At 45.2% G+C, this 12,453-nt stretch overlaps 1 protein-coding gene across 1 annotated transcript in view; it reads right to left on the bottom strand.

Annotated features, from left to right (window-relative positions):
* Positions 1-1,133: 1,133 nt before the first annotated feature.
* Positions 1,134-12,453, bottom strand: part of LOC307080371 (polypeptide N-acetylgalactosaminyltransferase 18-like) — a gene marked incomplete at both ends in the record, with an annotated part of 64,644 nt that continues 53,324 nt past the window's right edge. The window contains 2 exons of the mRNA XM_079743050.1: positions 1,134-1,280; positions 5,404-5,568. Of these exons, the coding sequence (XP_079599176.1) occupies positions 1,134-1,280; positions 5,404-5,568 (312 nt within the window). The remainder of the gene's footprint in view (positions 1,281-5,403; positions 5,569-12,453) is intronic.

Genomic DNA, 12,453 nt, shown 5'->3' on the forward strand with positions numbered 1-12,453 from the left:
TGTCTTGTGTTGAATTATTGATATTCATTCTGGGGGTTTTGTAATAATTGCAAGACGCAAATGATACTAATAGTGTTTATAAGTGGGCTTTTTATGCAAGAAAGATGAATAGCTGGCCCCCACAGGGCAAGCGCAGCATTAAATATGAGGTTTGCCTGGTGGGTGCCACGCTCACCTTGAGACAGAGGATCAAAGTGTGTACCAAGTGAACCTGGTAACTAGTTAAATAAAGATTCTTTATCAAGTATCCCAATCTCCACAAATAAAAAAAACACAGTATATCAGAATACAATTGCACACACACACACACACACGCACACACGCACACACATGCACCGACACGCCTTCATTCTTAAAGACTAATGCTGGAGTTCAAACTGCCTTTTTAGGGTTAAAGTCTCTGATAGATTAAAGAAATTGCCTTTTTTTTTCTTTTAAATCAAATTAGAGGAACGTATTTTCAATTTGGTCGAGGCGGGCCTTGCAATGCACTTGCATCACCGTAACCACTAGCGACAGAGGCAGTCAATGATTAAAGACATCTGGTTTAATTTACTTTCCTCTCCCTCTGCAAGAGTAGCACAAGTTTATTTTGCAGAGTTTTAGTTGGGTTTTCGGTTCATGGGCATCCGTTCGTAAGCCTAACTTTGTGAGTGCTCCACTGTCGGCTGGTAACACACACGACCAGGGAGGTTACGGTAGCTTAACATGGAAATCCACCATGACGCCTCATCTCCTCCGTTCACCTCTGTTGTAAGCAGCCATCGAGTCCCCAGGAAGGAACTCTGTTCTCTTCCATGAACTCCCTGTCCGTCGTCATGGGGAGCGCGGCTAACAGACGGCCCACATCTCACTGCCGCTGGTCCCACCATGAGGCTGAGGGTCGACCTTCGAAATAATAAGGATACATCCGCTTTGTTTTGCTGCAGCGGGTCAGGGGGTCTTCTGGAGGAGGCCAGTGGCTCAGCAAAGACCTTCTCTTTGCCGCTCCGTCCCTGTGGGAAGCACCACTGTCCGTCCAGGCATCCACGGGAGGGGTCCCTGCCGATGAGCTCAGCCCCCAGCCTCGGGACCCTGCGGCCCCCCCGCTCCCCGGACAACCTGCAGTGCGTTCAGGGTTGTGGGTGCAGGGGTCATTGCGGAAGGACCGTCAGTATGTTGGTGATGGTCCACTTCTGACCAGAGCAGTCCTGAATGGCCAGCTGGTAGCTGAACTCCGATTGGCTGCTGTCCACCAGCTCCAGACAACGCTGGGACTCGTTGTTCTGAATGGAGCCGTCCTGGGAGAGAGAGAGAGAGAGAGGAAGAGAGGGATGAGGAGCACAAGAGTTCATACCGGGTGATTGTGTGTGTGTGTGTGTGTGTGTGCGTGCGTGCGTGTTGGTGATTTAATGCTTTGTTGAGAAGAGGTTGTTCTATATTAAAATCAGTCCACGCTTGATTTACTGTAAGTGCACGTTAAACCTTAGTTTGAATGAAGCACAGACAGTTTAATCTGTGAAACGGTCAGGATTCAGCACCACACAGCGCTAAGCAAATAGCAGAGCACCTCAGCTCTCCAGCACCAAGGCCAGCTCTGCCCAGCGGAACTAAAAATAACAGCCAAAGCCTCTAGAGAGGAGGCGGGGAGGGGAGAGCTATTCCTTCCAGGCCTCTGTTGTCTTTGTTGTTGTTGTTGTTGTTGTGTCTCCAAATAGCATGCTCGGAAGACTCTGCTCACACTCACAAAGAGAAGGGAATGGAAACAATGACGTTTCCATCAAACAACCGTCATCAGTTATTTCGATTTTGCCAGCACAGAATTCCTCCGCTTTGCTCTGACAAATTTAGGTTGGAGGCATTTGCATTGTAGCGTAGTCAGAGCCCTATATGCACTATAAATAGCACTAGGTCTTGTGCTATATATAGCACGGCTAGGTCTATCATAAGGTAGTCGGTAAAAGTTGACAATCTCCGGTAATGCAATAAAAGACCAGCAGAACAATAAAATGACAACTGTCCGTTGAACATACATCCATTTGAGGTTTTCCTGCAAAGTGCAAACACACACACACACACACACACACACACACACACACACACACACACACACACACACACACACACACACAATAAAACTCCCTCTGGCTTTCTTGGCAGTTTGACACTGTGCTTCCAGTGTGCTTTCTCTCTAACAGGGAGAAAGACAGACAGGCGGACAGATTAGATGGACAGATGGATAGAGGCATTTGGCCGGTGTCCTCTAGCTTGTCCTTGATGTGGCCACTACAGCAGCAGAGTGCAGCTGAACTATCGATCTCTTCATATTAAGGCGGGAAGGCCACATAATCAGGCTGTCAACCAGCCAGCCAAAACTGTCATTGGTCCCTCAGGCAGGCAGTTCATATTCAGCAAGCTGCTTAGTCATCAATGACTTCACCTTAAGGAAAGGTGTGTCCCTTCAGAGCTCTTGTTCAGAACACTTATCCTAATGCAAGTCATTAAGGCTGCAAAGTACAGTCTGCAATACCTCGTCTCCATTTCCCCATCCCCATTTACTCTAAGTGCCTTTCTAAGGCAGCCTTCAGCATTTATTGCATTGGTCCTTGCATCTTTTGATACCGAGAACTCACTATATCAAGTTTCAATACATTCCCCTTTTCAGGAACTTATGTGCAGTCATACTCAATCCAAAACATGATCTGGTTGCATAAGCAAGCGTGATCTACCGCTGATCCTACATCAGCACTTGTACCCCGGGGCCTTGTCTGCATAAAGGTTGGTGAACCTGGAAGGCATTTTTCAGCCTGCCTGCTATTTTCACTGCAGTTAACGGTCCATGAGGCAGCGGATCAATATCCCGCCGCTACAGAGCGCTGCACCAGTGTCTACTCTGAAGGATCCTTCTAAAGCAGCGTGGTGCCTCAGAGGGGGGGGGGCCTCACAGCCATCTACCTCCAGACACCTGAGGTTCATACAATCCCGTTAATCCTGTCTGAGTCTAAGCTGTTTGACCCCCCCTCCCCCCAGCCCTGCGTTTCAATGTTTTTTAAGGGCACAGCTTTCCGCTAACATCTAAAAGCACATCTGTCAGGTGCACGGGAACTCCTCTTCATGTGTGTGGGGCGGCAGTAGCTCAGGAGGTAGAGCGGGTGGACTGGCGACCGGCAGGTTGCTAGTTCGATCCCCGGCTCCTCCTGGCCGAGTGTCGAGGTGTCTCTGAGCAAGACACTGCTCCCGACAAGCTGGCTGTCACCCTGCGTGGTGGACTGGTTTGTGATTCAGTGATTTAAATGCTGTAAGTCTCTTTGGATAAGCAAAATCCCCTAATTGTAAATGTGTGTGTGTAGTCATGTAGTAAACTAGCACCTTATCTAGGGGTTTATAGAGTCGTTCTCACTAAAAGTACCAGCCATTCACAGGTCACATTGTATTGGGCTACTGAAATGCCAGCTAGACTTCTCTGATTGCATTTAAAAAGTATTGCAATCATACAAGGCATCGTGTGCCTTTGTATGCAAGATACGCTGGATGTGTGCAGCTTTTATATTTGTAGCCCATCAGCATTAATCGATGGTTCTACGGTACACACAACTGGCACATCCTGTAATTTCAACCCTAACCAAACTCTATCTCTCTCTCTCTTGTTCTTTCTCTCAATCCAGTGTTCCCTCGGGGTCAGGCTCTGTTCAATATTGTTAAAGATCTATGGATCAATAATTCACACTTACAGATTGACCACTCTCTCTCTTTAACTGCCTCTCTCTCTCCCTCGCTCTCTGACTCTGCCATTACTTTCTCATTCCCTTCCTGTTATCCTCTTATGCTGTCCTCTATTCGTCACCCCCCATCAACTCTTCCCATATCTCACCCTCCTCTGTCACACGTCATCATCCTTTGTCTGACAGGGAGGGGGGGAGACCTGAACCCTGGAACACATCTAAGCCCTGTGTCAGATCCTTAGGCATGGGAGGGCTTCACATTCTCCCTGGAGTGGTTGGACTGTTGCTAGACACAGAGCAAACTGACACCCACACCCACACCCACACACCCACACACACACAGTGACTGACGCCAATTAGAAGTGTCCCTGTCAGTACATTAAGTCAGTCACTAACGTTGCCCAGGAACCGAAGGATGTACGATGAAGGTAGACACTCATAGTTAGAGTGGGAGCAAGAGAAAAAGTAAGCAGAGGTAAACAGGGTATGATATCGCAATGTTAATCTACCACAAACACAAACCCACACATGGTGTGTGAAGATTTCCTTTTATGAAAAATATGAATGATTGAAAAGCTGAAATGAATTAATGTACATTTCAGTGGATAAGTCTGAGTTATAAGCTGACTGGAGAAGAAGGACAGGGCACTCAATGCATCAGACATAATTAGTTTCCCTTTGTATATTGAATCTAAAAAGATATTGATAGAAATGTGATGTTCTTTGATCGAAACATGAACCCGCCGACATTGTACAGCATAGACTTCAACAGAATACCAATGAGGGAAAATGCATGGACAACCGGGGTGACCAAGGACTAAAGATATTAAGTGGAAGAATGAGAATGTTGCAAAGGCTTTCAAGCAACAGAGAGATGACAGACTATGGTTCAACAACCGTCCATGAAAAAGCATTCTATATCAGACGTGAACCCTAAGGTAATGCAACACAGGGGTTCAGCTGAAACTGCTGCATTTCTAATAGGTTTTCAGCTGTTTTTCTTCGTATTTCTTAGTGGCCTAACAACATACATGTTCAAATGGTGGACAGACTGCATTTATATTGTGTTTTTTACTGAAGTGCTTAAATGTCTCACAATCTGTGTGTGTTTGTGTGTGTGTTTTTATTAGTGGCAGTGAAGCGCATAATAGGAGAAAAACACTCGGAAAGTAATTTGTACGCTCCGAAATTAAACACAGACAACAACAAACAACAACCAGGCGCACGAGGAGGCTGTGGAAACGCTCTCACAAGAGACGGCTCTTCAGATTTGTTCTGAGGAGGGGGAACGACTCGGCACGCTGTTCAGCTACATTGTCTTGCCCGCATTCTATGATTTCATTATTGCGTGTGTCTGTGCCAAGTGTCGGCTCTCTCTAGACACACGCGGCTCCTGGTAGCGTCTGGGTAGGGCGGGGGATTTAGGATTGATTTGACGATCATTTTAGAAGACGATAGAAGGTAATGCGCAAAACGTCCGTAAAAGGTGTGGAGTGCCTCCTCTGCGCGAGAGGCCCGAGGGAGACGACTCAAAGACTATCGCCGCCGAAGTCATCCGTACTACGGCCGGTGACACTAGCTACACGGCGCCAAGGGTTGGCCGCTGACGTTCAGCAAAACCAAAAGACGTGCGTGTCCGCATGCGCTTGTGCGTCCCTGGGCTGTGCACGCGTATGCGTGCGTGTGTGCGTGCGTGTGTCACCTGAGTGAAGGTCCAGGTGAGCTTCAGGTGCTTGTTGGAGGCGTAGCTGCATTCCAGCAGCCGGGGCCGGCTGTTGACCTCCACCAGACACTTGTTGTCGTCGTCGTCCACGGTGGGGCTGAGCACCCCGAGGTGCAGCTGCTGGGAGCTGGTGTAGTACACGTTCTGAGGAGAGGGACGGGACCTTTCAACAGAGCTGTCCTCCCCTGCTGCTTCCCCCCCTGACTCTCGGGAGGTTGCTCGCTCCACTGGGTTCTATCTTAAGTCGGGGGATCCTTCGAGCTGCGGCTGCGTCTGAGATGGCTCTTCTGAGGAGAGGGAATACATTTACCATCCCTGGTGGCGACAGCTCGTGGCCGGTAGTGGAGGCAGAGGACGCCGGAGAGGAGCTCCAGGATACTGTTCATTTTCTACCTGCGTTGATACTTTCACCAGAGCCCCGTCTTATGCAAATACGAAGATATAAGGGCTAGGAATACTGAATACAGATCTAGTGGTTTTAAATGGTGTTTTGGATCAAAGCCCTCAGCAATAGAATAGTGAATGCAAAAGGCTGCATGCATATCTTGCCTCAATAAAGAAAATTCATAGTAAGGGATTTAACTATCCAATTATGTGATACAAGACAAAACCAAACACAAAATAATTAAAAAGATTAGAAACAAATACAAGGAGTGGTTGAGACGATACACAGAATATCAGTTAGTATATGCGTTTGTGTGTGTGTGTGTCTGTGTCTGTGTCTGTGTCTGTGTGTGTGTGTGTGTGTGTGTGTGTGTGTGTGTGTGTGTGTGTGTGTGTGTGTGTGTGTGTGTGTGTGTGCCAGTGTGTACCAGGGAGTCAGTGTGCAGTCACTTCTGTGTGAGCTGCTGAATAAAGAGTGCATGTCTGTTCTGAATCCTCCTTGTCCCTGGCATTGCAGCCACCAGCAGAGATTACACTTTACAAGGCCTCCTCTGCTGCAACAGTCTGTCCAGGTAGCAACAGTCACACAGAGCTCTGGAGAATCTGTTCAACAGCGCACAGCAAATATTGTGGACAATAATTTAAGTGTTTGTGTGTGCGTGCTATAGTGAGAGAGAGAGAAAGTGTGCGTGAATTTTTAACCATGTAAAAAGCCACTAGATAAGGATTGGGGCAGAATATGTGTGTGTGTGTGTGTGTGTGTGTGTGTGTGTGTGTGTGTGTGTGTGTGTGTGTGTGTGTGTGTGTGTGTGTGTGTGTGTGTGTGTGTGTGTGTGTGTGTGTGCCTGTTCGTGCATGCGTGCGTGCGTGTACACCCATTGCAATAGCAGTTTCTGACCTAATGGTCTGGACTAGGTAGGTGTCAGGAATGAGCGTGTGTGTATCTAATAGTGAACATTTGAAACCTCAATAATGACGGTGATTAAATGCCCATCTGTCTATGCTGATTGCCTACTGTTCAGTGGAGGGCTCATGCCAGCTCCCCTTCCGCTAAGCCTCTCCGGGAAACCGTAAACGGGAGGATCAGTGGTGACATCATGTCGGATGGTTTACAACATCTGCTGACACAAGTCCATTTGTACACCCTCTTAGCATACCTCCAGTCCCGAAGGGGCTGGCATTCTGCGGGATGAAAAACTATCCCCACCTAGCCCAGCGCCCTGAAACAGCAGGGAAAAGCACTGCGAAACCCAGTGGGAATACTTTACAAGATTTGATATGATATCACTACTGGCTTTGATATCATATCAAAAAAGAAAAGAAAAAGAAACAAAAGGAAATATAATTGTATTTTACGTCCAATAAATGTAAAATAAAATAATATCGCATTCTTCTCTCTAGTTTAAATGAGGACAATCAACACCTGAATAGTTGTCCAATAACAAACCAACCAAAAAGTGCATTGCTTCTAGATGGATTCTATCAGAGTCCTTGGGTATGTCCTGGGGCCTAGCAGTGGCCCACTGCAACGTTCAGGAGCCATGAAGAGGGGAGTCTGGGGAGCTGGCTGGTACACGAGGCGTGGGTTCCAGTCCCTAGGGGCCGTGCGTGGGTGATGCGGTGTTGTGACTCCAGCGACTCCTAAAAGCAGCCTTCAATGATCAGAAGAGTTCGCAGCTCCAGGGGGGTAGTGGAGTGAAACGAGGGGAGGCGTAACCCATGCATGCCTCACTTGGCTGAAGAGCCAAGACGCCATAGCTACTTTGGGAAACATAGTCTGCGTTTATATAACTTTAAACCTCGGCAGAACAGCCTCCTGGATCCTTGGTAACCAAGGACCGGAGACAGAAATATAATATTCCTCCTGACACCTCCTTGATGCTAAAATGTCAAATGTCAACTTTGACAGAGTGCTGAGTTCCAATGAGATGTGGCCATGGTTGTAAATCACAGAGGGTGATAGGCCAGGGTGCTCATTAGTGCTACACTGCTGCACTTCAGATTGAAAAAAAAGAAAGGAGGTAACCAGAAATGTCCCCAAGGACATAAATCTTTCTGGCTGGGTCATTGGCTAATTGTGGTCGTAAACCTTCTTGCAGCTCGGTTATATCCAGGGAATGATCGATCGGTTGAGTCAGCATCTGACATTGTGTATCGCTAGTTTACATAGCGGCCATGCTGGTTTCTTTCACTGGTATTCACTTGGCTGTAGCTTGGCAACAATTCATTTCATGCGAGCCGTTGTACGTTGTTCAAAGATATCCAGCCAATCGTATTTAATAACTAAGTGACTCTCATACTCTCTCTTCATTCTAGCTGAATCTGGTTGGAAGTAAAGCAAAAATATCTTTCTCCCATGATGAAAGCATTCCTTGCACATTTCTGATCATGCTAACATTGTTTTTCAACGGTTGCACTTCTTGTTTGAAATGTACAGAAAACATCTCCCCCAAACACTGATTAGTCCCATCACACAAGACTGGCCTGCAGAGAGAAACATAATGTGAACTCAGGATAGTCTCATGAGGCTGGGCTAGCTGCTATACGTTAAATATTGATTTGAGAATTATTGTTATTCAAAGGCTTAACCCATGGCAACTGGTACACACACAAGAATGCCTGAGTATGCATCGAAAGGCTACACACTACACAGCTACTTGTTGCAAGAATATCTGAAAGGGGCAAAGAATCAACTTGTCCTCATAAATAATGAAGATACACATCACAGTGAGAAAGAGACTTAGGGCCCTATCTTGCATCCGGCGCAAGTGACTTAATCACTGGCGCATGCGTCGTTGCTAGTTTGCAACTGGCGCAGAGCATTCTTTTCCCTCCTGCGCCACGCGTCGGTAGATTAGGGAATGATCTTGCGCCCCAAGGGGCGGTTCGGCGAAAGGAGGAGGCGTGTTCTGGCGCAAACGTTCCCTGGTGCTATTTTGCAGTTTCAGAAACCACTTGCGCCACAAACCAGGAAATACCTGGTTTAAAGTCAGTGGCGCGTTGTTCTGATGGTATTTTAAGGGCGCATGCATAATGTTGCTGGTGCACCTCGCGCATACACTTTGCTTCTCTTATCAACCTAGCCACACAATCTTGGTAAATTATTTGGGAAAGAACAGCTGATACAGCGGTAATAAGTCGTACTTTTAAATCAATGCATCTGCAAACACCGTACAGCAAACACATATTTTCTTGACAGACATCGTGTACATGCCCATAACTTTTGGGATCGATGAGTATTTGATCGTGAGAAAACATTGTTTTTACGGCGAGTGAGTGTTAAAAAGAATGAATGAATGCGGGCGCGCTTGTGTGTATGTGTAAAAGAATTAATGAATGCGGGCGCGCGTGTGTGCGTCCATCTGTTTAAACACACGCAAACTAAACACGTAACGCATAATACAGTCCATGGCAATGTATATTAACGGGGGGACACATGCATATTAGGAACACAAGTCGATAACGATAATGCATACAATACTGATAAGAAACGATGTTTATAATGTATTGCGTATATCATTAAATGTAACCAGTTACCGCATATCATATGTTATATCATATAAGTTTTCTTTGCCGAAATTTATTTGAGGACTCAGTATTTCTGAAGTTGTGGCAGAAAACCTTATTCCATGTGTGAATTAGGCCGTATTATTTGGCCATAAACTGAGCCATTAGAAGTTTGAAATTCATGTGCATCTGTCTCATCGGAGACTGCAGACCCACTGTCAAAATATCAACTTGTCAGATTCAAATGCGCTCATGTCTCTTAAAGGGGATGGGAGCTGGCATTTCATTGGTTTATTGCATGTTACGCCCATACCACACCTACGGGTAATTAGGCTACTTCAGACCAATCCTTTTTAGATTTGCGCCGGGCGCAAGAGTCATTTTTTGCGCTGGTAAAATAGCGACATCGCCATAGAACCGCCCACAAAGCTACTTGCGCTTGGCGCTTCTCACTTGCGTTTCAGACCGTTGAAATAGGGCCCTAAGTGTTAGGGAAGGTAGAGATAATAAAGAGAAACCATGTGAATGGAGATTGATTGCAGCATTTCAAGTGAATCATTTGGGGAAGGCAGTTGCCTTAAGGATGCAATCAAATTATTTATTGTAATTCATTTTTACTGTTGACAATTCTCTCTCTTGATCCATCTCTCACAAGCACATCCACAAACACGCACACACACCTTAAAATACCCTATCGATCAAGCCCAAAATAAATATCTTTCCAGACACCCACATTGCTGAGGCAACGATCAACAACAGCTATTTTTAAAGCTAGGGTAGGCAATTTGGAGAAACCAGCCAGAGTTAGCAAAATTTTGAAGAATATTGAAAGATTTTTTAAATCTTACCCCTCTCTTCAGGCCTTACTCCAAAGCCACTCCCATAAAAAACATGACTAGCTAACTAGCTTTAGCAACAGGTCTGCCTCGCCTTGTGAAAGAGAGGCAGTGTTCACAGGTAGCCGGATAGGTAGGTAGACAAGACAGCTAGGTAGGCCATCCAATCATTTCCTTTGGGCCGAATGAAGTGATTAGATCCAAAAAATGGTTATATCCTGGAAAAGTGAGTGATTAATACGCGTGAGAAATTGAGAGTTTGCAAATACAGCAAGGGGTTAGAGCAAAGGAAGTGTATTTATTCAACGATGTCAACTGCAACACAATGTTTATAGTTATTGTTTCTTTAGGTTTCCAGCAGTATAGGCATACAGCTGTTAATCATGGCTTTTCCTTTTTTTTTGCAGCAATCATTTTAGAAACTACAAATAGAAAAGAAAAAGCTAAAGAGAAAATACAACTAAATAAAAAAAGAGAATAGGGGAAGTATAGGTTGTCTTCTGCAGGATGAAATCACTCGATTCAATAACATCCAACATCCAATATCATTCAAATATATCCAGTTGTAGGTTTAGAGAAACGCAAACGGTTCCATTTTAAACACTAATAAGATCCTATATTCTGTTAAGATCAAGCGCCATCTCTGCTGATTTCAAGAACTATCGCTAAATCCTTTTAACAGAATATAACAATAACAGGGTCAGCTATGTCATGGAAAAACAAAATGTCATGCCCACTTCACTGCATGGCCAAATCCGCACATTGATTTAGCTTTTCTCTGTTCCTGCCTGTCCCTCTATTCGTATTCCCTTGATTTCCTGGTCTACGGGAACATCAGATTAATATTATGCATTGCTGACATTCGACAACTCATCAAGTATTCATAAGCACATCCCTCTATCCCACGGGCACACACAGACACAGACACACACAAACGCACGCACACACACACACCAGCAGCAGCAGCGTGGCTTTACTATAACAGACTGTAATGAACGCATATAAATAAAATTATACCAAAAGAATACATGAGGTATTGGTTCCCCAGTCTGAATGTATTTTTTATGGCCTACAGACAGAGTTGATAGGGCTCCATTACAAACTGTATATTCTCACAGTTATCAGTTTCTCTTGCTTTGAACATTGGATAATATGATGACTTAATCCAAAAATACTCGTAAGGATAACTATAAAATAAAATAGTAGACAAATGTAGGATAGGTATCATGGATCATGGGGAACACATAAGCAAGTGTGTGCGTGTGCACATATTTTTAATTGCTACATATTGTTGTGGTGTGTAGAGATGTGTGATGGAGTGAGTTTTCTACAGCTGTCACAAAACAAAACGCAGGCCTCACAGGTGAAACACAAACACATACAGACACACAGTGAACGAGAGAGAGAATGTGTGAAAGTAATTGGGGTTTGTGGGATTGATAGTGTATGTGTCGCAGGGAATGCCTGGCACTTGTGTGAGAAACAAAACAATTCTCAATGTGTGTTGCAAACAAAGGTTTTCTTTTGATAGGGAGCATCAACAGTAGAGATTAATCTATAATATTGTCTGAATTCGGTTTCCCTTTATGCATATCTCCTGTTTAGCAATATCAAGCTCTAACCGTGTCATTTCAAAGTCTGTGCTGCCTCGCGCCTGGCGACATCATGCTAATGGTATTGGAGACAAATCCAATGAGATCCAATTTAGACCGTTACCACTGCAGACATCATCATACAGTTCATCTACCAGATGAGCAGCAAGCCTTTCTACTCTTAGGAAGCCCAGTGTGACATCAGCCCACCACTTCTAACAGAGACTCTCTAACAGAGAGATCTGTAGAAGTGTTTGTTGTTCATTGATCCTCATCTAGTTCATCTTGCTCTTTGGAGAACAAATCACCGCAGCATGTTGAAAGGATTCCTTCTTCTCGCTCAAGAAGGCATACAGTTGTGTTACTTCAACTATATTTTGGATGCCAAAAAGGAACTTCAGGCTTCTCTGAGTGGACCCTCAGCCTATTGCAGGAGCCTTTTCTATCAGAATGAGGTCACTGTCAGGGGGTGAAATCATTTACCTTGGAGTGTTCTTTTGTCTGGTGTCCTCACCACCAACCTTCACCCGTAAATGCTACAATAAAAACAGCCATCTCTTAATCAGTTAAGCAAGTGTGCAACACGGTAAAGCACTTGCCTTTGTCTCAAAGATTCAGGGTTCACCATTGTTAAATCCCTGTGTAACGATACGGAGAGCCCATTCATGAAGACAACCAATCTCAGGCCCCAGCTGAAGAACACCTTGGAG

Source organism: Pollachius pollachius (genome assembly GCF_949987615.1).
Source record: "Pollachius pollachius genome assembly, chromosome: 9".
In the NCBI taxonomy this organism is placed as follows: Eukaryota; Metazoa; Chordata; class Actinopteri; order Gadiformes; family Gadidae; genus Pollachius; species Pollachius pollachius.